The following is a 27,956-nucleotide window of genomic DNA, read 5'->3' as shown; positions in this document are numbered from 1 at the left end:
AAGGTGCTGAAAACGAATTGTCTCTCTATTTAAATGATGGAGAACAAGCTATGAATGAAAAATACTGGAGTTTTTGGTGCAGATGTCGCCAACTAACGCAAAAATAATAATATTGCAATATTGTCACAACTATATATCGTCATGTTTATGTTTGACGATATATCGTTATATATGTTAATGTTTGACGATATATCGTCAAACATAACCTCCCAATATGTAACTCTATTAACACCTCCCATCACCAGTAGGCATATGAGAAAATATAAGTGTAGTTAAAAGTGGTTCGCCGAACTAGGCTTCCTTCCGTGATGAGTCATTTTTTTAATCTGAGACGGCAAGCTTGTGTAGGCTTCAAAAGCTCTAGGCTTTAGCTGGGTGGACTGATACATCGATCCGTCACTTATCAAATCACATTTTATTGGTCACATACACGTGTTTAGCAGATGTTATTGCAGGTGTAGTGTAGTGCTTGTGTTGTGTAGCTCCAACAGTGCAGTAATATCTAACAAGTAATGTCTAACAATTTCACAACAATACACACACACACAAACTCTAAAGTAAAGGAATTAAGAAATTTGGACGAGCAATGCCAGAGCATCATAGTCTATTCTACTGTATCATAGTCTAAGATGCAGTAGAATAGGTGACTCCACTTAGACCAGAGAGACTTGTCAACTTTCTCTAGACAGGGTTCCTCCAATCAGAGCTTTGATATCTAGAGTAGTTCTGGTTGTATTTGAATAATTTTCACTAATTGGTCAGATTCTGGTCACCCAGAGTCCCAGTTCTGAGTCAGTAGCTGATTAGAAAAAAAGAAGAGAGAGAGAGAGAGAGAGAGAGAGAGAGAGAGAGAGAGAGAGAGAGAGAGAGAGAGAGAGAGAGAGAGAGAGAGAGAGAGAGAGAGAGAGAGAGAGAGAGAGAGAGAGAGAGAGAGAGAGAGAGAGAGAGAGAGAGAGAGAGAGAGAGAGAGAGAGAGAGAGAGAGAGAGAGAGAGAGAGAGAGAGAGAGAGAGAGAGAGAGAGAGAGAGAGAGAGAGAGAGAGAGAGAGAGAGAGAGAGAGAGAGAGAGAGAGAGAGAGAGAGAGAGAGAGAGAGAGAGAGAGAGAGAGAGAGAGAGAGAGAGAGAGAGAGAGAGAGAGAGAGAGAGAGAGAGAGAGAGAGAGAGATATATACACACCTAAGTGTTTTTGGCCGTCCAGAGTTATAATTGAATTGCCCTGCTCTCAACAATGTTTTAGGGATTAAACGAGGTTAACACGTTTCAACGTGAAAGGCCCCCCCCCCCGAAGGACAACGATTATTAATCCACTTCCTGGTCCCTCATTATTTTAAGTATCACTAAAACTCTGTATTTATATGGTGATTACATGGTAGGCAGAACTTTGCACGGGGGTGCGTGACGTGACCACGGGGGTGGGTGACCACGGGGGTGTGGGTCTACAGCCGTTCTACCAGTCTGTGGCACAATTGTTCCATTACAGTTGCTTCATGTTTCAAATGCTTTTGTTGCCCAGTTCCTTACACTATTGAAGGTCTGACACATTTGTATTGGGAAAGGCCATACGACCCATAGTGATGTACGGGTTGATTTATAATCCGCAGTCCCTGCGGTTATATCCGCATGCGGGTTTAGGGTCATGAAATGTTGTGTGGATGAAGGACGGCTGGGTTGAATAAAGAAGAAAAAAAACGATACCTTAAAAAATCCATAAATGTATAATTATTGTGCAAATGTTATATTTATAAGCTACATCAAGGTTTTTCCCCTCCGTTATTTTAGGCTATCTGGCATGGAGCCTAACCTTTTATGTCCTGATTGTACGCGTGCCAAATAGCCTACACGCCAATCGCCAAATACTTTTGGGAACAGGCAGAAAAAGTTATAACGTCAATCCACAGAGGCAAAAAAAGGAACATTTCGGAGTTGAATTCAATAAGAGAAAAGCTGCGAAATGTAGAGCTCTAAATAGTGTTGGGGAGGTGGTGAAAGAGGATGATAACGGTGCCTTAAATAGTCCTGGGACACATCAAAGGAACTGTAGCCTACTGTTCAGATGGATTAAACTGACTCTGAAATCTGGACTCTGAAATCTGGACTCTGAAATCTGGACACTGACTGTAGGTCTATAACCTCTCACATAGACTTAATATTAACTCTTGCAGAATTAAGCGTTTCTTGCAGTACAATGACACACACACCAAATGTAGGCTACATTTTTTGACTCTGTAAACAAGAGTGGAGAAATATATATTTATTTATATTATTATTTATTTATTTTTTGAGCCATCGAACCCACAACCCTGGCGTTGCACACACCATGCTCTACCAACTGAGCCTTCCCTGTGGCTCAGTTGGTAGAGCATGGTGTGTGCAACGCCAGGGTTGTGGGTTCGATTCCCACGGGGGACCAGTACAAAAGAAAAAAAGAATGCATGAAATGAAAATGAAATGTATGCATTCACTGCTGTAAGTCGCTCTGGATAAGAACGTCTGCTAAATGACTAGAATGTAAATCTTGGGAGAATGCAAATGCAATTAGTTAGCGTCTGTAGAGGTACTGTCTTTTTTAGCATCATTCAAGCTGATAGTATTCTAGGCACATAAAATATGCATCCAAGGAGAACTGAAATCTTATCAGAAACATGTTGGGTTGTTTTCACAGCTTTTGTATTTCCTTACAACCAAGTCAAACTGATGTCATTTGGAAACTTTGCACAGAAAATCTTTCCTATTTTATTTTATTTTATTTATTTATAATTTTAAAAAAACATTTCTGAGTTATTGCATTTTCTCCCCGGTCAATTTAAAAATATCTTTGCTCTGCGAAAGAAGAAGAAATGACAGAGAAATGTATCGATGTCAACTAGATTGAAGCATTCATTCTATCCCTTTATGACATCATTCTGTTGAGCAAGAGTTTATTTAGTCTCCTATAGGGCAACATGAAGAGACGCTGCATCTATCTAATTATAGACAAGTCGACTAAACAAATAGCCTACCAAAATGTCTGGAATTATAAGCAGAAACATCTAATTTAGGCCCCCCAAAGATTGTGCACCCCCTGTCAAAACATTGTGCGCCCCCCTGTCAAAAAGTAATTGCGTCGTCTCTGACTGTAGCCTACAGAGCATGTTCTATATTAGCAGGTTAGGGTCGGGTGTGGCCTCTGATTTCCACTTTATCATGTGTATAGTCGGGCAGTTACGTGTGGGTTATTAGCAATTGCGGGTGGGTGCTGGTGACCAAACAGCTGACCCATGCACCACTAATGACCCACACTGAAACACTATGTTTTATGCAACAAGTACAGAACACACAGCCATATGCTTTCCTGCACACTGGTACACAACGAACCATGTAGATATTCTGTGGTCTAAACCTGTCTTGTTTGTCTGTTTCCAGTTCAACTTTGTGGGGAAGATTCTTGGCCCTCAGGGCAACACAATCAAACGCCTTCAGGAAGAGACTGGGGCCAAGATCTCTGTACTGGGCAAAGGATCCATGAGGGACAAGGCGAAGGTGAATGAGCTGATGTACACCTGGCATGTTACACACACACCCACACCTGGCATGTTACACACACACACACACACACACACACACACACACCTGGCATGTTACACACACACACACACACACACACACACACACAAACCTGGCATGTTACACACACACCTGGCATGTTACACACACACCTGGCATGTTACACACACACCTGGGATGTTACACACACACACACACACCTGGCATGTTACACACACACCTGGCATGTTACACACACACCTGGGATGTTACACACACACACACCTGGCATGTTACACACACACACACACACCTGGCATGTTACACACACACACACACACACACACACACACACACACCTGGCATGTTACACACACACCTGGCATGTTACACACACACAGACCCAGACCGAGGTAGCTTGTCTTCCTCAATAAGCTCTCTAATTGTCCTGTGTTGTGTTTCAGGAGGAGGGTCTGAGGAAAGGTGGTGAGCCCAAGTACGCACACCTGTCCATGGAGCTGCATGTCTTCATCGAGGTGTTTGCTCCCGTGCCCGAGGCGTATCTACGCATGGCCCACGCCATGGAGGAAGTCAAGAAGTTCCTTTTTCCTGTGAGTGGAATTAGACTCTTAAGTGTGGTGGTTCTGTAAGTTCCAGTGCTTTGTTTGATTGGCTTTTTATTTTCCTTGTCTGCCCCTAAAAAAATAAAATAAAGGTGCAAGTTGAAACCAAATAAGGTTCTTGAGAGCGATGGTATACGGGAACCATTTTAGTGTCTCTGAAGAACCACAAAATGGGAAGGTTCTATGAAGAACCAAACAAAACCAGTAATGTTTCGGCCCTCTAGGACCAGAGTTGCTGTATGGTTTTAAGCCTTATTTGCATATTTCCCAAGGTACCTTTTCAAGTGAATTTTCAAGGTACCATTAACACCATGACTGTGTTTGCTAGTGACAGAGACATGATTGTTGTATTCATTTTTACTCTTGTGGCCTTCACCAAGTGAGCTCCTAAGTGAATTTGTTGTCATTTAAAATCACAATACATATTTCATAAGGCCTTCTTTTAAAGGCCTAGTTTACAGGCTGCATCAAACTGCAAATCACATTATACTGGCTTGCGAAGTGATGTGTAATTCCTATTGACATCCACCCAGAGTGGGGATATCCAACATTTGGATTTGTTATTCACCTGCAACATGCATTCAGAATAACTGGCAGGGTATGATTTTAAAATATCACACTACATAAACCATATAAACTGGAACTAGCATTTCAGTAACGGGTGCTATAAGTCCAAGTAACAGATTGGAATAGCTTAGAAAAATGCTTTTATTTATGTTTATGGGCTCCCAAGTGGCGCAGCGGTCTAAGACACTGCATCTCAGTGCTAGAGGCGTCACTACAGATCCTGGTTCGATTCCAGGCCGTGATTGGGAATCCCATAGGGCGGCACACAATTGGCCCAGCGTCGTCCGGGTTAGGGTTTCATTGTAAAATAAGAATTTGTTCTTAACTTACTTGCCTAGTTAAATAAAAAATATTTGAGAAGCATAACATGAATTAATCAATCAATGTACTTGCAGAAACAGATATTGAAACAAACACTTCTAAATATCAAACTGCAATAGAGCATGCTGGGAAATATAATGCGTGGTTAAACTCTGGTTATTAACACCAACACTGGGGTTCTTTTTACACCACCTGAGTGTTAATTTAACTCTTAAATCAACACTAGAAACGTTACACTGAAAAATCAACACTAGCTAAGAATGCCCAATTTGCTGTGTGCTATGAAAGGGACACATCTGCAAGCTTCCATACATTTTCAAGAACCTTTTAGAATTCTGAAGAGCTGTTGATGCCACGTCAAGAACCCCACGCTTCACTCAAAGGTTATTTTATCTGGCAAGAGCAGAACCATTTAAGAAAGAGTGTACCTTGTCAAGGTCGTGATCAGTTGCATAAACTGTAGTATTTTTATTAGGCAAGTGCAGGTTACTTTTCAAGACATGAAAAAAAAAAAATATGCTATTTTCTTTATTTGTAAGAAATGGTTTTGATACCTAAACAGTTATCAAATGCTATTGGTTGATTGGTCGATTTGAACAGTTTGACACGATACACAAAGCAAGCACCACGTCATTCGATGGACTGACCGACGATGTGTCTGCTTACCTGGATTAATAACCAGCCTCGATAGGGCAGTGAGCCTGAGCCTATAAACAATCAGCTTAAAAAATAATTGGGTCACTTTCACCGTGCCAGCAGGGTGCCCCCACATGGCTCTAAATATCCGTAAGCCTCCTGTGATAGAAGAGGAGGGTAGTGCTTCCCAAAGACACTCCTCCAACTGCTGAGTTACACTGGGGCATCTGGGAAATAGTCAGCTTTTAACTGCTTCTCTGGATGCGCAGCTATGGCAGCATGAGCGGGATTCTTGAAAATAGAATAGAGCGTAATTTTACACTGTGCAGTGCGAACCTCTCGCGACGCTGTTTTGCTTACTCCCAGGTTTCATTGAAATTAGCAGGTTACACATACAGGTTGTAAAGGCGTTTGTTCGGCATAGGCCAAGATCATAGCACTGATACTACAAAAAAAAAATGGTACCTCCTAATATTTCGAAAAATTCTTAGAAACATTTTGCATATAGAGGTTGCTGTTATTCTAGATCTGTTTCTGTGGAGACCTTGAGTAACAGCATTCTGAGAAAATGTCCCCCAGCTCACCTCTGGTGGCCCATTCCTGTTGCATTGGGGACTGCCATGTTGCCGCTAATACTTTGGAAGGATTCCAAGCTGGAGAATTATGTTTGGAATTCTGGACGCTGATGAACTTGTTTGAATATTGCTATCCTACAGATGTAGCATATTAATTTGATCACCCTGTAGTTGCAGGAAATGTCCTGTACAGAAGGAAATGCAAACTTGTATTGTATTCGAAGGCTTCTAAAGTTTGTAATTTCCACTTGAACATTTCTGACTTAATTTGCCCTAACTAAAAATATATCAACCCCTGCAAAAAGGTCCATGAATGATAATCCACACAATAATTCACATTTCCTCTGGCCGCAGGAATATTTTACTGCTGTGAGAAACTGGTTAACCTCTTGGGGCTAGGTGGGACGCTAGCGTGCCACCCGTGGTGCACTCCATCAACAGCAGGTGCATTTCAAGAGCGGCAAATTTGAATCCAAATAAATGTCAAAATTCAAATTTTTCAAAAATACAACTATTTTACACCATTTGAAAGATAAACATCTCCTTAATCTAACCACGTTTTACGATTTCAAAAAGGTTTTACGGCGAAAGCATAAATTTAGAGTATGTTAGGACAGTACATTTACAAGAGTTGTGTGTAATGTTTTGTCAAGTCAAAGACAGGGTCACCAAAACCATAAAACCAGCTGAAATGATGCACTAACCTTTTACAATCTCCATCAGATGACACTCCTAGGACATTATGTTAGACAATGCATGCATTTTTAGTTCTATCAAGTTCATATTTATATCCAAAAACAGCGTTTTACTATGGCATTGATGTTGAGGAAATCGTTTCCCTCCAATAACCGGCAGTCAAGTCAGCGTAACAAATTAAATAATTAAAATTAGAAAACATTGGTAAAATATTATATTGTCATTTAAAGAATTATAGATTTACATCTCTTGAACGCAATCAACTTGCCAGATTTAAAAATAACCTTACTGGGAAATCACACTTTGCAATAATCTGAGCACTGCGCCCAGAAAAATACGCGTTGCGATACAGACTAGACGTCATGTTGGGGAGATCTAAAATCGAAAATACTATGTAAATAATCCATTACCTTTGATTCTCTTCATCAGATGTCAATTCCAGGTATCACAGGTCCATAACGAATGTAGTTTTGTTCAAAAAAGCTCATCATTTATGTCCAAAAATCTCCGTCTCGTTAGCACATGATGTAAGCCAGCCGGACTTCTCGTCATGAACGAGGGGAAAAAATATATTTCCGTTCGTTCAAACATGTCAAACGTTGTATAGCATAAATCATTAGGGCCTTTTTTAACCAGAACATGAATAATATTCAAGGTGGACGAATGCATACTCTTTTATAACGTATTGGAACGAGGGTACCCAACATGAACTCGCGCGCCAGGTGTCTAATGGGACATCATCGTTCCATGGCTCTTGTTCGGTCAGATCTCCCTCCAGAAGACTCAGAGTCGGAGAATACGGTGATTTGAGAAGAGTAGTAGGATGGGATGGTTTGAATAGTAGTAGTATGGTACCACTTAAATTCGCTTTTCTTGATATCTGACTTAGGACAGCTAATCAGCCGTACTGGTGATTGTCTGGGAGATGAGCTTCTCGCCTACACCTCATGTTGATATTCAGTGTTCAGGATTCAGACCACTTTACACGCACAGCTGCAACCTGGCAATGTTCTGGTCTAGTATGTTAATTCTTAGCTAGTCCTTTTATGCACTCTGGTCGAAAAGGACGGTTCCATCAGGCTGGCACACTCTCTGACCTCACTCGGATCATGGTTACTTACTATGCAAAGGTATATGATAGCAAATGATCTCTTATGACTCCTTCAATTACATTCCTATCTTAACAATAATACTTTCATCATTTGGCATATTATATGCACATAGTATTGGATGGAAACTTGACAGATAAAGGGGATATACTTTCCAAGTTACAGTATTTTGGTTTATACCATTTTTAATGGTATCACAAAATAAAAACCAACATGTCATTAGTTTTCTATAACTCCCCACTGACCGTTCCCCACATTCTTATGTTAGAGATATTGTTCCAGTATTCACTTTTGAACGTGTTAGAGTTTCAGCAGGAAAAGCCTGTTAACCTCTTACATCTAGACGTTCCGCTAGCGGAACACCTGCTCCAATATCCAATGATAGGCGTGGCGCGAATTACAAATTCCTCAAAAATACAAAAACTTCAATTTTTCAAACGTATGACTATTTCACAGCATTTTAAAGATAAGACTCTCCTTTATCTAACCACACTGTCCGATTTCAAAAAGGCTTTACAACGAAAGCAAAACATTAGATTATGTCAGCAGAGTACCAAGCCAGAAATAATCAGACACCCATTTTTCAAGCTAGCATATAATGTCACAAAAACCCAGAAGACAGCTAAATGCAGCACTAACCTTTGATGATCTTCATCAGATGACAACCCTAGGACATTATGTTATACAATACATGCATGTTTTGTTCAATCAAGTTCATATTTATATAAAAAAACAGCTTTTTACATTAGCATGTGACTAGCATGTGACTAGCATTCCCACCGAACACTGCCGGTGAATTTACTAAATTACTCACGATAAACGTTCACAAAAAGCATAACAATTATTTTAAGAATTATAGATACAGAACTCCTCTATGCACTCGATATGTCCGATTTTAAAATAGCTTTTTGGTGAAAGCACATTTTGCAATATTCTAAGTACATAGCCCAGGCATCACGGGCTAGCTATTTAGACACCCGGCAAGTTTAGCACTCACCAATATCAGCTTTACTATTATAAAAGTTTGATTACCTTTTGTTGTCTTTGTCAGAATGCACTCCCAGGACTGCTACTTCAATAACAAATGTTGGTTTGGTCCAAAATAATCCATCGTTATATCCGAATAGCGGCGTTTTGTTCGTGCGTCCCAGACACTATCTGAAATGGTAAATCAGGGTCGTGCGCATGGCGCAATTCGTGACAAAAAAAATCTAAATATTCCATTACCGTACTTCGAAGCATGTCAACCGCTGTTTAAAATCCATTTTTATGCCATTTTTCTCGTAAAAAAGCGATAATATTCCGACCGGGAATGTCCATTTAGCTAAACAGAGGAAAGTAAACAAAGCTTTCAGTCGACGCGGGCACGAGCCTGAGTCTCACAGTACTGTAACCAGCCACTACCCAAACGCGCTACTTTTTTTCAGCCAGAGCCTGCAAAGCCACGATTCCGCTTTTTGCCGCCTTCTGAGACCCTATGGCAGCCGTAGGAAGTGTCACGGGACAGCTAAGATCCTCACTCTTCAATAAACAGAGACAAGAAGAACGACACCTTGTCAGACAGGCCACTTCCTGCCTGAAACCTTGTCAGGTTTTTGCCTGCCAAATGAGTTCTGTTATACTCACAGGCACCATTCAAACAGTTTTAGAAATTTTAGGGTGTTTTCTATCCATATGTAATAAGTATATGCATATTCTAGTTACTGGGTAGGAGTGGTAACCAGATTAAATCGGGTACGTTTTCTATCCAGCCGTGAAAATACTGCCCCCTAGCCATAACAGGTTAAAACCTCTTACATCTAGATGTTCCGCTAGCGGAACACCGCTCCAATATCCAATGATAGGGCGTGGCGCGGATGACAAACTCCTCGAAAATCCGAAAACTTCAATTTTTCAAACATATGACTATTTTACACCATTTTAAAGACAAGACTCTGCTTTATCTAACCACACTGTCCGATTTCAAAAAGGATTTACAACGAAAGCAAAACATTAGATTGTGTCAGGAGAGTACCCAGACAGAAATAATCAGACACCCATTTTTCAAGCTAGCATATAATGTCACAAAAACCAAAACCACAGCTAAATGCAGCACTAACCTTTGATGATCTTCATCAGATGACAACCCTAGGACATTATGTTATACAATACATGCATGTTTTGTTCAATCAAGTTCATATTTATATCAAAAAACAGCTTTTTACATTAGCATGTGACATTCAGAACTAGCATTCCCACTGAACACGTCTGGTGAATTTACTAAATTACTCACGATAAACGTTCACAAAAAACATAACAATTATTTAAAGAATTATAGATACAGAACTCCTTTATGCAATCGCGGTGTCCGATTTTAAAATAGCTTTTCGGTGAAAGCACATTTTGCAATATTCTGAGTAGATAGCCCGGCCATCACAGGCTAGCTATTTTGACACCCACCAAGTTTGGTACTCACCAAACTCAGATTTACTATAAGAAAAATTTGATTACCTTTGCTGTTCTTCGTCAGAATGCACTCCCAGGACTTCTACTTCAACAACAAATGTTGGTTTGGTTCCAAATAATCCATAGTTATATCCAAATAGCGGCGTTTTGTTCGTGCGTTCAAGACACTATCCGAAGGGTAACGAAGGGTGACGCGCCGGCGCATATCATGACAAAAAAATTCAAAATATTCCATTACCGTATTTCAAAGCATGTGAAACGCTGTTTAAAATCAATTTTTATGCGATTTTTCTCGTAAAATAGCGATAATATTCCGACCGGGAGACGTCGTTTTCGTTCAAAGACTGAAAATGTAAAATGGACTCTTCACGTGCACGCGCGCCCGTCTCATTGTTCTCAGATTGACCACTATCCAAATGCGCTACTGTTTTTCAGCAAGGGACTGCAGAGTCATCATTCAACGTTCTGGTGCCTTCTGAGAGCCTATGGGAGCCTTAGAAAGTGTCACGTTACAGCAGAGATCCTCTATTTTCAATAAAGAGGCTAAAGAAGGCCAAGAAATGGTCAGAGAGGGCACTTCCTGTTTGGAATCTTCTCAGGTTTTGGCCTGCCATATGAGTTCTGTTATACTCACAGGCACCATTCACACAGTTTTAGAAACTTTAGGGTGTTTTCTATCCAAATCAAACAATTATATGCATATTCTAGTTTCTGGGCAGGAGTAACAAACAGATTAAATCGGGTACGTGTTTTTTATCCGGCCGTGAAAATACTGCCCCCTATCCATAACAGGTTAACAAAGACATTCCTTTTGTTCATACTGGAGGGGGAGAAAGAGTCCCCCTTCTGCTGTAATTTACAACAGGGTGTAAACTGTCAACCCCTCCAGCAGCTCCCTCCTCCTCCCCCCTCTGTGGGTGAGATAGGGTCTGGTTACTCTCATCCATTGCCAAGCTGATCTAACCCATTCTGATCTGCACAAGACAGTCATGACAATTTGTTAAACTGTTGTGGTGTTATTCCTATATGCTGCAGAAGTTGTTTGGTTATTGATATTCTAGCTATGCAGTAATTGCATATCTTAATTTCCCTGTAAAGAAGATGCAAAAATCATATACAGTACCAGTCAAAAGTCTTGACACCTACTCATTCCAGGGTTTTTATTTTCTTTTTCCTATTTTCTACATTGTAGAATAATAGTGAAGACATCAAAACTATGAAATAACACATATGGAATCATGGAGTAACCAAAAGAGTGTTAAACAAATCAAAATATATTTTATATTTGAGGTTCTTCAAATTAGCCACCCTTTGGCTTGATGACTGCCAAGAGTGTGCAAAGCTTTCTCTCAACCAGCTCCATGAAGTAGTTACCTGGAATGCATTTCAATTAACAGGTGTGCCTTGCTAAGTTAATTTGTGGAATTTCTTTCCTTAATGCGTTTGAGCCAATCATTTGTGTTGTGACAAGGTAGGGAGGGTATACAGAAGATAGCCCTACTTGGTATAAGACCAAGTCCATATTATGGCAAGAACAGCTCAAATAAGCAAAGAGAAACCACAGTATATTTTATTTAACTAAGCAAGTCAGTTAAGAACAAATTCTTATTTACAATGACGGCCTACGAAAAGTCAAAAGGCTTCGGGGATGGGGGCTGGGATTAAAAAATATAACATCAAATTGAAATATAGGACAAAACACACGACAAGAGAGACACTACACAAAGAGAGACCTAAGACGACAACATAGCATGGCAGCAACACATGACAACACAAAACATGGTATAAACATTATTGGGCATAGACAACAGCACAGAGGGCAAGAAGGTAGAGACAACAATATATCACACGAAGCAGCCACAACTGTCAGTAAGAGTGTCCATGATTGAGTCTTAGAGTGAAGAGATGGAGATAAAACGGTCCAGCTTGAGTGTTTTTTTTGCAGCTTGATCCAGTCGCAAGTGGCAGCGAACTGAAAAGTGGAGCAACCCAGGGATGTGTGTGCTTTGGGGACCTTTAACAGAATGTTGCGGATAAGGGCTGTAGTAGATATCTCAGTTAGGTGGGAGTGAGGCCTAAGAGGGTTTTATAAATAAGCATCAACGAGTGGGTCTTGTGACGGGTGTACAAAAATGACCAGTTTACTGAGTAGTATAGAGTGCAGTGATGTGTCCTATAAGGAGAAAATGGTGGCAAATGGTGACAAATCTGATGGCCGATTTGGTAAAGAACATCTCGCCGCTCTAGGGCCCCCTTACCTACCGATCTATAAAGTATGTCTCTGTAATCTAGCATGGGTAGGATGTTCATTTGAATCATGGTTAGTTTGGCAGCTGGGGTGAAAGAGGAGCGATTATGATGGAGGAAACCAAGTCTAGATTTAACCTTAGCCTGCAGCTTTGATATGTGCTAAGAGAAGGACATTGTACCATCTAGCCATACTCCCAAGTACTTGTCATACCTCAAAACCGTCAGAGGTAGTAATCACACCAGTGGGGAGAGGGTCATTCTACTTACCAAACCACATAACCTTGTTCTGAACACCTAAACAAAGGTCAAGGGTTGAGAAAGCTTGTTGGATACTAAGAAAGCTTTGTTGTAAAGCTTTTAACGTCAGTTAATGAGTGTAAGGTCAGTCAATCTAGGAAAATGTCAAGAACTTTGGAAGTTTCTTCAAGTGCAGTTGCAAAAACCATCAAACACTATGATGAAACTGGCTCTCATGAGGACCGCTACAGGAAAGGAAGACCCAGAGTTACCTCTGCTGCAGAGGATAAGTGCATTAATGTTACCAGCCTCAGGAATTGCAACCCAAATAAATGCTTCACGCACTTCAAGTAACAGACACATCACAACATCAACTATTCAAAGGAGACTGTGTGAATCAGGCCTCCATGGTCAAATTGCTTCAAAGAAACCACTACTAAAGGACACCAATAAGAAGAAGAGACTTGCTTGGACCAAGAAACACGAGCAATGGACATTACACCAGTGGAAATCTGTCCTTTGGTCTGATGAGTCCAAATGTGAGATTTTTGGTTCCAACCGCCGTGTCTTTGTGAGACGCAGAGTAGGTGGAATTATGATCTCTGCATGTGGTTCCTGCTGTGAAGCATGGAGGAGGAGGTGTGATGGTGTGGGGCTGCATTGCTGGTGACACTGTCAGTGATTTTATTTAGAATTCAAGGCACACATAACCAGCATGGCTACCACAGCATTCTGCAGCGATACACCATCCCATTTGGTTTGCGCTTAGTGGGACTATCTTTTGTTTTTCAACCGGACAATGACCAACAACACACCTCCAGGCTGTGTAAGAATGATTTGACCAAGAAGGAGAGTGATGGAGTGCTGCATCAGATGACCTGGCATCCACAATCACCTGACCTCAACCCAATTGAGATGGTTTGGGATGAGTTGGACCGCAGAGTGAATGAAAAGCAGCTAACAAGTGCTCAGCATATGTGGGAACTCCTTCAGGACTGTTGGAAAAGCATTCCAGGTGGTTGAGAGAATGCCAAGTGTGTGCAAAGCTGTCATCAAGGCAAAGGGTGGCTACTTTGAAGAATCTAGAATATATTTTGATTTAATACTTTGCTTACTAAATGATTCCATAGGTGTTGTTTCATAATTATTATTCTACAATGTGTAAAATAAAGGAAAAACCCTTGAATGAGTAGGTGTGTCCAAACTTTTGACTGGTACTGTAGGTTAGCCTTGTTTGTTTGGTTCATATGGGTCAATGTAAAGCAGTGATTTGGTGTAACAGTGTGATTTTCCCAGACAGACTTGTTTAGATTGGAGTGGAGTGCTCAGTATTACACCCGTTAATTATCCCTCTGAAAATGATTCTAGGCTAGCGAGCTTCATTTGTCTAGTTTGAAGTGGTTCGATTTTTCTAAGCTGTGGAAGGCAGTCTGTCTCTCTCCAATGGCCCCCCCAAAAAACACTCTATTTAGTCTTCATAATTAGTTAGCTTAGGTAGAAACGATCCAATGTACAGCAAAGTATTAACTGTCTAAATTGTTGAACAAAGGCAATGCCGTGTTGCTCTTGGCCATGGATTAGTACATAATCAGACAAATGGTTGTTTTCTGTGTGTTGTCACTCTAGAGATGAGTGGAGAACAATGGCTCCCTAAAGGACTCCCTATTCCTTACATAATGCATACAGTACTTTTGACCCAGGGCCCATAGTGCATAGTAGTGGGAACAGTATAAGGATGGTGGCGTTTTGAGACGTGACCTCGGATCGTGGTTCGACCCCCAAAAATGACTCTCTGGAGAAAGACTATGTTTGATGCTTGGTGTGTGAAAGCTTCCCTACTGCAGGAGTATCATTATTTATCTGTTTCAACCTCTCCAATAAACAGAGGGAAAAAAATGGAAGATTTATCACTAGAGTACATTCACTAGTTCTTTTACCTTGCCTGTGTAGGGGACTCGGGTGCTGCGTATACATACACACTGTTTTTAAAAGGCTTCATGAGACATGCTCTTTATTGCCTGCTGCCTTGCTCTTTTAGTCATTAGAGGAATGGTTTGTATTGAGCGGCTTAGTAATTACCTTTCCTCTCTTCCCTCCTTCCCTATCCTCCTTCTGTCTTTACTACCAACCCTCCTCCTTTCTGTCTGTCCTCTCTCTCTCTCTCTCTCTCTGTCTCTCTGTCTCTCTGTCTCTCTCTGTCTCTCTCTGTCTCTCTCTCTCTCTGTGTGTGTGTGCAGGACATGATGGATGACATCTGTCAGGAACAGTTCATGGAGATGGGTTATCTGAACGGGGGCCAGGAGCACGGGCCAGGGGCCCCACGAGGTAGAGGCGGACCACCGGGCCGAGGAGGGCCACCGGGACAAACAGGGGCATCCAGGTAACCAGACAGGCAGACAGACTCAGGATGACATTTATCAAGGTGGCTGATGACAATTCATTGTCTGGTCTATCTATGTCTGGTCCTCTTCCTTCCTTCTTTCCTTCCTTTCTCTCTTCCTCCATCTCTCCAGGGGTAGAGGTATGCTCCCACGTGGAGGTGCCACAAGGGGTGGTGCGCCCCGCGGGGGGCCAGCCAGAGTTGGGGTAGTGAGGGGGGCACCGGCAGGAAGAGGGGGACCTCCAGCTGCCCCCGTCCGAGGGGCAGCAACATCCCGAGCTAGACCCCCTGCCCCTGGTGGACCACCCAGGATGCCCCCCCAACACCAACACGCCCCAGCACACGAACAATATGAGGAATATGTAAGTTAAAATATCAATTCATTTTTAAAGGACTGTTCAGTCCTTTATCATTTTAGCTAGTAGATTTTTTTTTCTCCACCAATCATGTTGTAGTTATTAAGATACATTGTAACAATGACCATACTATGATTCAGAGAACACCTTCATGTGGAAGGCTTTGAACCCTGTAATGAATAGTTAAGAATGTAATCTGGTTAGTTTAGTTAACCCTAATTTATCCAGATTAGTTGAACTCTATTTCACCAGGGGAGATCAGATCTAGGTCAAGACAGTACTAGTAGTGGGAGTCGACTAGTAATGTGTTATTGTAGAGAGAATAGAGAGTGAAGCAACAGCCTTGCCTTGCCTACCTTTCAAGATTGTTATTTTCTGAGGCTGGACCGGAACATATCCCAGGCCACGTGATCAAAACAATCTTGAAGTGTGGATTCCGATTGGTCAGACCAGCATTGAATAGTCCTTAGCACGGGTACTTCCTGTTTTGAGTTTCTGCCTACTGGAAGCGAGGAGCAAAATGAAGTCGTGATCAGATTTGCTGAAGAGAGGGTGGGGGAGGTCCTTGTATGCATCCCCGAAGTTGGGGTAGCAGTGGTCGAGTGTTTAGCAACGCGAGTGCTACAGTCAATGTGTTGAGAAAACTTCGGTAGCGTTTTACTCAAATTTGCTTTGTTAAAATCCCCAACTACAATAAATGCGGTTTCCAGTTTGCATAAAGTCCAGTGAAGTTCTTTCAGGGCCGTCGTGGTATTGGCTTGAGGGGGAATATACACGGCTGTGATTATAACCGAAGAGAATTCTCTTGGGAGGTAATACGGTCGGCATTTGATTGGGAGGTATTCTATGTCAGGTGAACAAAAGGACTTGAGTTTCTGTATGTTATCACAATCACACCATGAGTGGTTAATCATGAAACATACACCCCCGCCTTTCTTCTTCCTGGCGAGTTCTTTATTTCTGTCTGCGCGATATACTGAGAACCCAGCTGGCTGTATGGACGAAGACAGTATATCCCGAGAGAACCATGTTTCTGTGTGACAATCCCTGATGTCTCTCTGGAAGGAGATTCGCACCCTGCGCTCGTCTACTTTATTATCCAGAGACTGAACATTAGTGAGTAATATACTTGAGAGCGATGGATGGTGTGCGCGCCTCCTGCGTCGGACTAGAAGTCCACTCCGAATACCTCCACTGGCTATGTTTTGGATCAGCCTCTGGAATCAGTTCAATTGCCCTGGGGGGTACGAACAAATTCGGGAAAGTCATATTCCCGGTCGTAATGCTGGTGAGTTACCGCCGCTCTGATATCCAAAAGTTATTTCTGGCTGTATGTAATAACACACCAACAAATCCTGGGCTAATAATGTAAGAAATAACACACACTAAAAAAATACTGCAAAGTTGCTTAGGAGCTAGAAGCAGAGCTGCCCCATCTGTCCGCGCCATCTTGCATCATCATCAGGTCAAGGATAAATAAAGCCTTTTCTTATGTTTTTTTACTCTGTCTCTCTGCTACTCTTTCTGACCCCCCCCTCACTCTTTCTGTCTCTCTTTCTGTCTCTTTCTCTCTACCTCTCTCTCGCTCTCCCCTTCTCACTAGGCCTATGATGAGGGCTACACAGAGCCAGCGTACGAGTCATACGACAATTACTACAGTCAACCACAGGCGTGAGTCACCAATCTCTCCGTCTATTGGCAACAAACAACACACACGCTAGTGCATGCTCTGGCTCTCACGTCCTTGCTCTTCACGGTTACACTTACCCTACTTTCAAACTGGATTATTGAGTTATGGGGACTGTAGGGACTGAAATAGGCTATATTTTTGAGTTCATACGGATTAACTTTCCTACCCCTGTGGTTGGATTATTTTGAGTCTACGTGTTATTTAATCGGAGAAAGATATGGGCTGCTGTCTTCAGCTAACTGTGACTAGGTTATCGCTTGGCTAACATCAGTTATTAAAGCTATTCGATTTACATATTAAGTGATTTTATGAATGAAATGTAACTCAAAGATGACAGCTGGTTTGCTTGGTTTCCTGGCTAGCTTGCGTTTCTGGTTAGCTTGATAAGCTAGTTAGCGACCTACCTAGTTAGCTTGATGAGCTAGTTAGCAACCTACCTGGTTAGCTTGTTTAGCCTGCTAGCTTGGTGTGCTGCTTTTTGAAATGTTCTTTCTCCTCTGTTCTTCTCTTAGAGAGCCAGAGTACTACGACTACGGACATGGAGAGGTACAGGAGGCATATGAACCCTACGGTAAGACGTCACTACTCCACTCTCAAGCCAAACCTCTCGCCCTTTACGGAGAGGGAAATCTGTTTTCTGTCTTGATTATTGCTCTCAGCATGTGCCAACATTTGGTTTGGTTCTGTAGTCGGTAAATTTCATGCATAATGCCGACAACACATGTTCAATACATCCTTGTTGAAGTGCGCTTGGGAAACGGAAGGAAATTGTGTTTTAGTTGGAGATGTCTATGTGACAGCCAAGCTCGTTTTGTAATGACATTTCTGTTTTTGTCTCTGTCTGTTCTGTCTGTGTGTGGTTCACCCCTCTAGCCCAGGACGACTGGAACGGAGCCCAGAGAGCGGCACCGGCGGGAAAGGCCCCACCTTCCAGAGCGGCTAAGGGCCCTTACCGAGAACACCCCTATAGACAATACTGAACTCACCATGACAACGCCTAGCGACCAACGCTAACGAGTTGCCCTGACAACCAACCAACCTGTCTACCACGGCAGCTCTCGCTCTAAGCAACCCTCGAAAAAAGTAATTGTCCGTTTTGTTTTTGTTTTGGTATTTTCTACTACGATGGACTTTTACAAACAGAAAATGAGGATCTTGACTGATTGAAGCTGGTTTGATATTTCATTCAGAGCAACCCTAAAGCGTTTTTTTTTTAGATGGGTTAGAGAAGATAACTGTATTTTAGTTTGGTTTGAAGTTTTAGTTTATCTGTTTTTATCTCTGACCCGATCTCTCCCTTGGCTTTTTTTTGCATTGTTGACCGTAAACTTTTTCTTTTTTTTTACATTTTGGATTTAAGCTCATTTCCAGTGGAATTGGAGACTGCTTATCTACTTGTTAGCATCTTAAGAAAACCATTTTTAATTCTTTTGTAAAAAAAAAAAGCTTTGTTAAGGGACAGTTGCAGATTCCCATTTAGGCTACATTTCAAAATTCTGTTTTAATATAGCAAAGTAAAAGAAACATCAACGCTGTTTCAGTTATGTAATATAGACCAAACAAAAAAAAACGTCAAATCAAGTCAAAGGAAACAGTAAAAACAAACAAATGTTAATGGAATTTGCAGCAGCGATCTATTCATTCTTGATTTATAATTCCCATTTGTTTTAAATAGTCTTTTAATTAAAAGTTGTCAATTTAGATTTAGGCAGCAGGGATTATATAATGATATTTTGTCATTGTACATTAGAGTTTTGAAATATAGGCCTAATAACCACTGTAGAGATGGACTGTCCTCACCTACTTCATTTGTTTTATTAAAGTTGTTCAACAATTTTAAGTTAATTTTATTATGGCTCTGTGTTATTCTACTTCTTCGAAGTAGAATATGGCCTTAGATCGGCCTCATGATTAAGAGAAAACAACATGTGTCACTGGAGGATCTTATTGGTTGATCTGAGTCTATAAACTGCATGTAAAAATGACGCAATGAAGGATTGGGACAAAAATCTCCACATGGGTTTTCTCTTTATACAGAGAAGGGATCCTGCAGTTTATTAATCTGGTCTCTTTGTACATACTTTAAAAACGTCCAAACTGTACGTATCCACTATTCTGCCACTGGTATATGTACCCTCTCCATTAAAATGCATTATGCTCTGTGTAAGGCTTGTCTAAATAGGTACCACTACATCTGCCCAGAAGATGTTTTGTAGCAGTTTGTCAATAAAGATTTAGTTTGTTTTTCTATGAAACTTCCGTAACTTGATTTATTTCTTGAATATTTTTAAATAACATTTAACAGCCTAGTAGTTAGAGGTGTTTTTATTTGTATTTCTCTTCAAAAACACATTTTTTTTTAAATTTAAATGATTTGTATTGTAGTCTGAAGCCCTTAACATATACTAAATGATGTCTTGATTGATTTATTTAAAAAGCAGCACAACTTATTCTTTCTCTCTCTTTCTATACTTTTAAAAAGGAGCCAGAGGTAAGACCTCTAAAATAACCTGGATAGCTTCCTAATGTGTTTTAAAGCTCTAAAGCATTGAGTGCCTGGGTATGTATAAAGACTTTTTCAATCCATCTTACCTGTGGTCGTAGACGGTAATGAGAAATGCATTGCTAGACTCTTGTTAGTAAATTAACTGGACTCCAACCATTTTAAGTCTTTAGGTTTCAGGGTTTGACCTCGATGTTCGTGTCGTGTGTAGTGGCCGACGCGGTGGCTACTTTAGTAAAGAGAGTAATGGCAGTGCAAAGGAGAGGATGGTTTTAACCGTAATCGCTCCACTATAAAGGTAACCTTAACCCTAAATGTGTCATTTGATAGTGTGTTTATACATTGAATTAAGCTGCTGGTAAATGCGTGCAATTTAGTAAAAGATGAATTCTAGTCATGTCAACAACAACATCAACATCAACAAAAATCTAAAGTAAAGAAAAAGTAACTTCCAATATTATTGTAGTTGTAGATTTACTAAAATAAATTGTCTGTGTACTAACAAAATATCCTAGAATAGTATTAATAATAACTCTTGCTAAAATAAAAATCTACAAAGCTGAATCTTTATCAATATCTTCTGAACCAGTTGAGCTGCTGCTACTTTTTCTTTGCAATATTTGTGTAAACGTTGCATATACTGTAACAAGTTTTACATATTTTGTAGAACCTAATGGACAAAAGCTTGAGTTGCATGACTATGACTACAACTACTCTGTCCATTTTTTTTTTTTTTGCATGATTTTTAACTGAACTGTCCACTAGTGTTTTCCTATTGGTTATGGATTTAGTGTGTCTCTTCCCTCAGGTCCAACTATTAGTCAGTCAAGGACCAATCAGAGGGTGGCTTACTGGAGAGAGAACCAGTCAGAGGTTGGCTTACTGGAGAGATGATACCATACGTACCTCAGGTAGGCATTTGTTTCGCTAATGGGTTTTGGCAACCTAGTTTACCAGTGCCCGGTTTCTCGATATCGCTGCAATTTAGCCTTATTTAAAAGTTTACATTTTAATTTAAAACGAGTGTTTTTTTTTGTTTTTTTTTAACGATTCATCTTTCCTGCAACGGCTGAAGATGTAACATTCGTTTCCCAAAACACCTTGCAGAGAGAACGGTCGCTAATTACATCGTTGGAGCATGTGTCGATACTGATAGGATGGAAAGAAAGGGAGGGCTGTTCTCAGATCAGCTTTCTCCATTCAAATCTTTCCTTAACATTATAATTATTTCATAATCAGCTCCTAGAGAGGTATTACCACCTACGGCTACAAATATTGAGGTCGGCTTATTCTAATGCTTAATAATGCACTAATCTCAGATTTGGCACATCATTAAATATATTGAGTCAAATTTCAGACGGTAGCCTACAAGTAGCAAAATGGAACTCCAATTGATTGAACATAAAATGTATTTCAATATGATTGAAATAGGCCTAGGTCACCTTGTCTGAGAGAGTTTTTACACGGTTATCAGAACGTCACGCCAGGGTAAGCCGACACCAAACACAGCCCTTGTTATAAGTGCTTCTAAAATCCCCTATGGTGGAAAAATGAATGGTGGAAAAACTATTGGAACCATTTCCCTGTTTGACTGCTATGTTTTATGGTTATACTTTAGAGTCATAATACCCATTTTAAAACAATTCCAGATGTCAGCTTAGCACCCCCCCCCCCCACGACTTAGACTTTTAAGAAACAAAGTAACGTGGGGAAAAAAAGCATCTAACGACGTACTTAGCTGATCTATGAGTGATCTGAGGCAGGCGTTAGATTACAAGCGTTTTCAAGTGCAACATTTTAATAAAACATTTTTTTGGGGGGAAACAGCTCTGAGATATAACGACGCTCCTACAGTGCATTTAGAAAATATTCAGACCCCATTGACTTTTTCCAAATTTTGTTATGTTACAGCCTTATTCTAAAATTGATAAATTGTTTTGTTCCCTCAATCTACAAACAATACCCCGTAATGACAAAGCAAAAACTGTTTTTTAGACATTTTTGCAAATGCATAAAAAAACATAATTATTCAGACCCTTTACTCAGTACTTTGTTGAAGCACCTTTGCCAACGATTACAGCATCAATTCTTCTTGGGTATGCCGCTACAAGCTTGGCACACCTGTATTTGGTGAGTTTCTCTCATTCTTCTCTGCAGATCCTCTCAAGCTCTGTCAGGTTGGATGGGGAGCGTCGCTGCACAGCTATTTTCAGGTCTCTCCAGAGATGTTAGATCGGGTTCAAGTCCAGGCTCTGGCTGGGCCACTCAAGGACATTCGAGACTTGTCCCGAAGCCACTCCTGTGTTGTTTTGGCTGTATGCTTAGGGTTGTTGTCCTGTTGGAAGGTGAACCTTCGCCCCAGTCTGAGGTCCTGAGCGCTCTGGAGCAAGTTTTCATCAATGATCTCTCTGTACTTTGCTCAAAGTGACCATCGGGTTCTTGGTCACCTCCCTGACCAAGGCCCTTCTCCCCCGATTGGTCATTTTTGCCAGGCGGCCAGCTCTAGGAAGAGTCTTGATGGTTCCAAACTTCTTCCATTTTAATAATGATAAGAGGCCACAGTGATTCTTGGGGACCTTCGATGCTGCAGAAATGTTTTGGTACCCTTCCCCAGATCTGTGCCTCGACACAATCCTGTCTCAGAGCTCTACGGACAAGTCCTTTGACCTCATGGCTTGGTTTTTGCTCTGACATGCACTGTCAACTGTGGGATCTTATAGACACGTGTGTCTACCTAGGGAACATGACTAATGGGAATGTACAGATTCTAGAGTTGTGGGGTTGTGACTGGACAGTAACCATGTCGCTCTGGGGGGTTGTGACTGGACAGTAACCATGTCGTTCTGGGGGGTTGTGACTGGACAGTAACCATGTCGTTCTGGGGGGTTGTGACAGGACAGTAACCATGGAGCCCTGGGGGGTTGTGACTGGACAGTAACCATGTCGTTCTGGGGGGTTGTGACAGGACAGTAACCATGGAGCCCTGGGGGGTTGTGACAGGACAGTAACCATGGAGCCCTGGGGGGTTGTGACAGGACAGTAACCATGGAGCCCTGGGGGGTTGTGACAGGACAGTAACCATGGAGCCCTGGGGGGTTGTGACAGGACAGTAACCATGGAGCCCTGGGGGTTTGACAGGACAGTAACCATGGAGCCCTGGGGGGTTGTGACCGGACAGTAACCATGGAGCCCTGGGGGGTTGACAGGACAGTAACCATGGAGCCCTGGGGGGTTGTGACAGGACAGTAACCATGGAGCCCTGGGGGGTTGTGACAGGACAGTAACCATGGAGCCCTGGGGGGTTGACAGGACAGTAACCATGGAGCCCTGGGGGGTTGTGACAGGACAGTAACCATGGAGCCCTGGGGGGTTGACAGGACAGTAACCATGGAGCCCTGGGGGGTTGTGACAGGACAGTAACCATGGAGCCCTGGGGGGTTGTGACAGGAAATAGAGCCTGTAGGAATGGACTACTAGCTGTAAAAATGTCAAGTGACGATAACATCAGAACGGTGTTGAGAAGCTAGTTTTTCTTAACGGTGGGTGGTGGTTTTAAACGAGCTGTTTTCAGTCCTTCCTCGTATAGTCAGATAGATGGCTGTTGTTGAAGTAGAGGGGAGGAATGACCAACCATCCTCTTGGAGAGATAAAGGCTTTCCTTCCAGCCTTGATCCAATGCTCATTTATACTGCCAATAAAGATCCTGGTCAGCTAAAAGTCTAATACTTGAGTGGAATGTTGAATATATCATTAGATTGGTTCTTGTTCTCCTTCCTCGAGGCATGTTGAATATTTACATTTACATTTTAGTCATTTAGCAGACGCTCTTATCCAGAGCGACTTAAAGTAGTGAATGCATACATTTCATTTCATGCAATTATTATTATTATTTTTTTAATGTATTTATTTTTGTACTGGCTCCCCGTGGGAATCGAACCCACAACCTTGGCGTTGCACACACCATGCTGGCGTTGCAAACACCATGCTCTACCAACTGAGCCACAGGGAAGACTATATATATCAATGTAGATTGGTTCTCGTAAGAATGAACGCTAACATTGTTTGTTTGGCTGTGTTCTCTGTGTTCCCCTCTGCAGTGAGGTGGTGCAGGAGCAGCAGGGTTCTACATGACAGAGCACTGGATCTCCGTCAGGCTCCGCAGTGAAGGACTGACCCAGTGGAAGGCACCAATACTGGGGTAGAGCAGTCCGGAAGGAGGGCAGGCTGCCAAAAGGACCAGAGAGCAGATGTAGGCTACGGAGGGGAGCCTAGGCCCCGCTAGAAAAAGAAGAGGGGTGATTCTATGAGGCTCTGTATTAGAATCTGGATGAGGGGAGAAGATTCTGGAATGTGAAGCTATGACCCTGAAGCTATGACACTAACTGTGAAGCTATGACACTGAAGCTATGACACTAACTGTGAAGCTATGACACTGAAGCTATGACACTAACTGTGAAGCTATGACACTGAAGCTATGACACTAACTGTGAAGCTATGACACTGAAGCTATGACACTAACTGTGAAGCTATGACACTAACTGTGAAGCTATGACCCTGAAGCTATGACACTAACTGTGAAGCTATGACACTGTGAAGCTATGCTTGTGATGTCTGTATGTTTGACTGTGGCGTTTTGATACTGTACTGCTTATTCACTGCTAGGTACTTTTGATACTAATCACTTTTGTATTGGTTTCTAATGTGAACGGTTTCCAAGACGCTTTACAGTTTGTAGTAAGTGAAACTTCATTGTTATGGAAAAATGTACTATGAAAATGACCACCCAGGCTGTAACCAGCTGTGAAATTGGTTTAAATTTCCCTTTAATTGGTTGTCTTATATTTTCTTTGAAGGGTTGAACACATTTTTACTTTCTGCAAGGCAAGCTGTATTTATTCACCCCCTCATAGACAGATTGTTCATTATACTGTTTAACAGATACAGCCTGTGTCCATGTCTGTTTCTTTGTCTTTATGGTTTAATATCATGGTAAATGATGCTATGTGCTTGTGAAATCAAGACGCCCTAAGAGTGAATCTGTTCTGCTCGAGTTCTCTGCTGCTCGCCACGTCGTTCACACACTGAATATCACTCACACATACACGCACACGTACAACAGACAATCCCTGGCATAACCCAGCCTATGTTGCCCTAAAGATATGAAATGCTAATGTGAAATGCATTTGCATGTTCTTTCCGCTCAAATGTGCAAAGCTTTCGCAACAAATGTTGGCTTGCTCAACGTCCAAGTCTGATAATGCTGTGAGATCTGGCTGTGAGGGGAAGTGCGTGTGAGGGAGATAGATTACCAGCATTTGCTCTCTCCCTCTCCGGCTCCTCCGCTGACTTCCTCCCTACCTCCTGTCTCTCGTACTCCCTCCCTACCTACCTCCTCTCTCTCGTACTCCCTCCCTCCTACCTCCTCTCTCTCTCATACTCCCTACCTACCTCCTCTCTCGTACTCCCTCCCTACCTACCTCCTCTCTCGTACTCCCTCCCTACCTACCTCCTCTCTCTCGTACTCCCTCCCTACCTACCTCCTCTCTCTCTCATACTCCCTACCTACCTCCTCTCTCGTACTCCCTCCCTACCTACCTCCTCTCTCTCGTACTCCCTCCCTACCTACCTCCTCTCTCTCTCATACTCCCTACCTACCTCCTCTCTCGTACTCCCTCCCTACCTACCTCCTCTCTCGTACTCCCTCCCTACCTACCTCCTCTCTCGTACTCCCTCCCTCCCTACCTACCTCCTCTCTCGTACTCCCTCCCTACCTACCTCCTCTCTCGTACTCCCTCCCTACCTACCTCCTCTCTCGTACTCCCTCCCTACCCACCTCCTCTCTCGTACTCCCTCCCTACCTACCTCCTCTCTCGTACTCCCTCCCTACCTACCTCCTCTCTCGTACTCCCTCCCTACCTACCTCCTGTCTCTCCTGCTCTCCCCTGACTCCCTCCCTACCTCCTGTCTCTCCTGCTCTCCCCTGACTCCCTACCTACCTCCTGTCTCTCCTGCTCTCCCCTGACTCCCTCCCTACCTCCTGTCTCTCCTGCTCTCCCCTGACTCCCTCCCTACCTCCTGTCTCTCCTGCTCTCCCCTGACTCCCTCCCTACCTCCTGTCTCTCCTGCTCTCCCCTGACTCCCTCCCTACCTCCTGTCTCTCCTGCTCTCCCCTGACTCCCTCCCTACCTCCTGTCTCTCCTGCTCTCCCCTGACTCCCTCCCTACCTCCTGTCTCTCCTGCTCTCCCCTGACTCCCTCCCTACCTCCTGTCTCTCCTGCTCTCCCCTGACTCCCTCCCTACCTCCTGTCTCTCCTGCTCTCCCCTGACTCCCCTCCCTACCTCCTGTCTCTCCTGCTCTCCCCTGACTCCCTCCCTACCTCCTGTCTCTCCTGCTCTCCCCTGACTCCCTCCCTACCTCCTGTCTCTCCTGCTCTCCCCTGACTCCCTCCCTACCTCCTGTCTCTCCTGCTCTCCCCTGACTCCATCCCCGTCTCTCCTGCTTTTTCTATTACTTCTGTCAGTCAGTTCTACCAATTACTGCTCAACGTCCAAGTCTGATAATGCTGTGAGATCTGGCTGTGAGGGGAAGTGCGTGTGAGGGAGATAGATTACCAGCATTTGCTCTCTCCCTCTCCGGCTCCTCCGCTGACTTCCTCCCTACCTCCTGTCTCTCGTACTCCCTCCCTACCTACCTCCTCTCTCTCGTACTCCCTCCCTACCTACCTCCTCTCTCTCTCATACTCCCTACCTACCTCCTCTCTCGTACTCCCTCCCTACCTACCTCCTCTCTCGTACTCCCTCCCTACCTACCTCCTCTCTCTCGTACTCCCTCCCTACCTACCTCCTCTCTCTCTCATACTCCCTACCTACCTCCTCTCTCGTACTCCCTCCCTACCTACCTCCTCTCTCTCGTACTCCCTCCCTACCTACCTCCTCTCTCTCTCATACTCCCTACCTACCTCCTCTCTCGTACTCCCTCCCTACCTACCTCCTCTCTCTCGTACTCCCTCCCTACCTACCTCCTCTCTCTCTCATACTCCCTACCTACCTCCTCTCTCGTACTCCCTCCCTACCTACCTCCTCTCTCGTACTCCCTCCCTCCCTACCTCCTCTCTCGTACTCCCTCCCTACCTACCTCCTCTCTCGTACTCCCTCCCTACCTACCTCCTCTCTCGTACTCCCTCCCTACCTACCTCCTCTCTCGTACTCCCTCCCTCCCTACCTCCTCTCTCGTACTCCCTCCCTACCTACCTCCTCTCTCGTACTCCCTCCCTACCTACCTCCTCTCTCGTACTCCCTCCCTACCTTCCTCCTGTCTCTCCTGCTCTCCCCTGACTCCCTCCCTACCTCCTGTCTCTCCTGCTCTCCCCTGACTCCATCCCCGTCTCTCCTGCTCTCCCCTGACTCCCTCCCTACCTCCTGTCTCTCCTGCTCTCCCCTGACTCCCTACCTACCTCCTGTCTCTCCTGCTCTCCCCTGACTCCCTACCTACCTCCTGTCTCTCCTGCTCTCCCCTGACTCCCTCCCTACCTCCTGTCTCTCCTGCTCTCCCCTGACTCCCTCCCTACCTCCTGTCTCTCCTGCTCTCCCCTGACTCCCTCCCTACCTCCTGTCTCTCCTGCTCTCCCCTGACTCCATCCCCTACCTCCTGTCTCTCCTGCTCTCCCCTGACTCCCTCCCTACCTCCTGTCTCTCCTGCTCTCCCCTGACTCCCTCCCTACCTCCTGTCTCTCCTGCTCTCCCCTGACTCCCTCCCTACCTCCTGTCTCTCCTGCTCTCCCCTGACTCCATCCCTACCTCCTGTCTCTCCTGCTCTCCCCTGACTCCCTCCCTACCTCCTGTCTCTCCTGCTCTCCCCTGACTCCCTCCATACCTCCTGTCTCTCCTGCTCTCCCCTGACTCCCTCCCTACCTCCTGTCTCTCCTGCTCTCCCCTGACTCCCTCCCTACCTCCTGTCTCTCCTGCTCTCCCCTGACTCCCTCCCTACCTCCTGTCTCTCCTGCTCTCCCCTGACTCCCTCCCTACCTCCTGTCTCTCCTGCTCTCC

The 27,956-nt window shown here is 43.4% G+C and overlaps 2 protein-coding genes across 4 annotated transcripts in view; both read left to right on the top strand.

Annotated features, from left to right (window-relative positions):
* Nucleotides 1–25,322, top strand: part of LOC106570703 (KH domain-containing, RNA-binding, signal transduction-associated protein 1) — a 28,814-nt gene extending 3,492 nt beyond the window's left edge. The window contains exons 3-11 of one of the 3 annotated variants that reach the window (XR_001320733.2): nucleotides 3,403–3,519; nucleotides 3,987–4,133; nucleotides 15,219–15,361; nucleotides 15,495–15,723; nucleotides 17,321–17,388; nucleotides 17,920–17,978; nucleotides 18,281–18,490; nucleotides 20,719–20,821; nucleotides 24,008–25,322. Coding sequence is in view for 2 of the 3 variants with exons in the window: in XM_014143174.2 (XP_013998649.2) it covers nucleotides 3,403–3,519; nucleotides 3,987–4,133; nucleotides 15,219–15,361; nucleotides 15,495–15,723; nucleotides 17,321–17,388; nucleotides 17,920–17,978; nucleotides 18,281–18,387 (870 nt within the window). In the remaining variant the exon portion in view is untranslated. Of the gene's footprint in view, nucleotides 1–3,402; nucleotides 3,520–3,986; nucleotides 4,134–15,218; nucleotides 15,362–15,494; nucleotides 15,724–17,320; nucleotides 17,389–17,919; nucleotides 17,979–18,280; nucleotides 19,663–20,718; nucleotides 20,822–24,007 lie in introns of those variants that run through there. The other 2 variants (XM_014143174.2, XM_014143175.2) reach the window with 2 other exon arrangements.
* LOC106609610 (exocyst complex component 4) overlaps nucleotides 1–27,956 on the top strand; it is an 816,839-nt gene that overhangs the window by 287,183 nt on the left and 501,700 nt on the right. The window lies entirely within an intron of this gene.

The sequence above is a fragment of the Salmo salar genome, chromosome ssa17 (genome assembly GCF_905237065.1).
Source record: "Salmo salar chromosome ssa17, Ssal_v3.1, whole genome shotgun sequence".
NCBI classification, from domain to species: Eukaryota; Metazoa; Chordata; class Actinopteri; order Salmoniformes; family Salmonidae; genus Salmo; species Salmo salar.
Note: the sequence above shows the minus strand (reverse complement) of the source record. Positions and strands in the feature narration are given on the sequence as shown.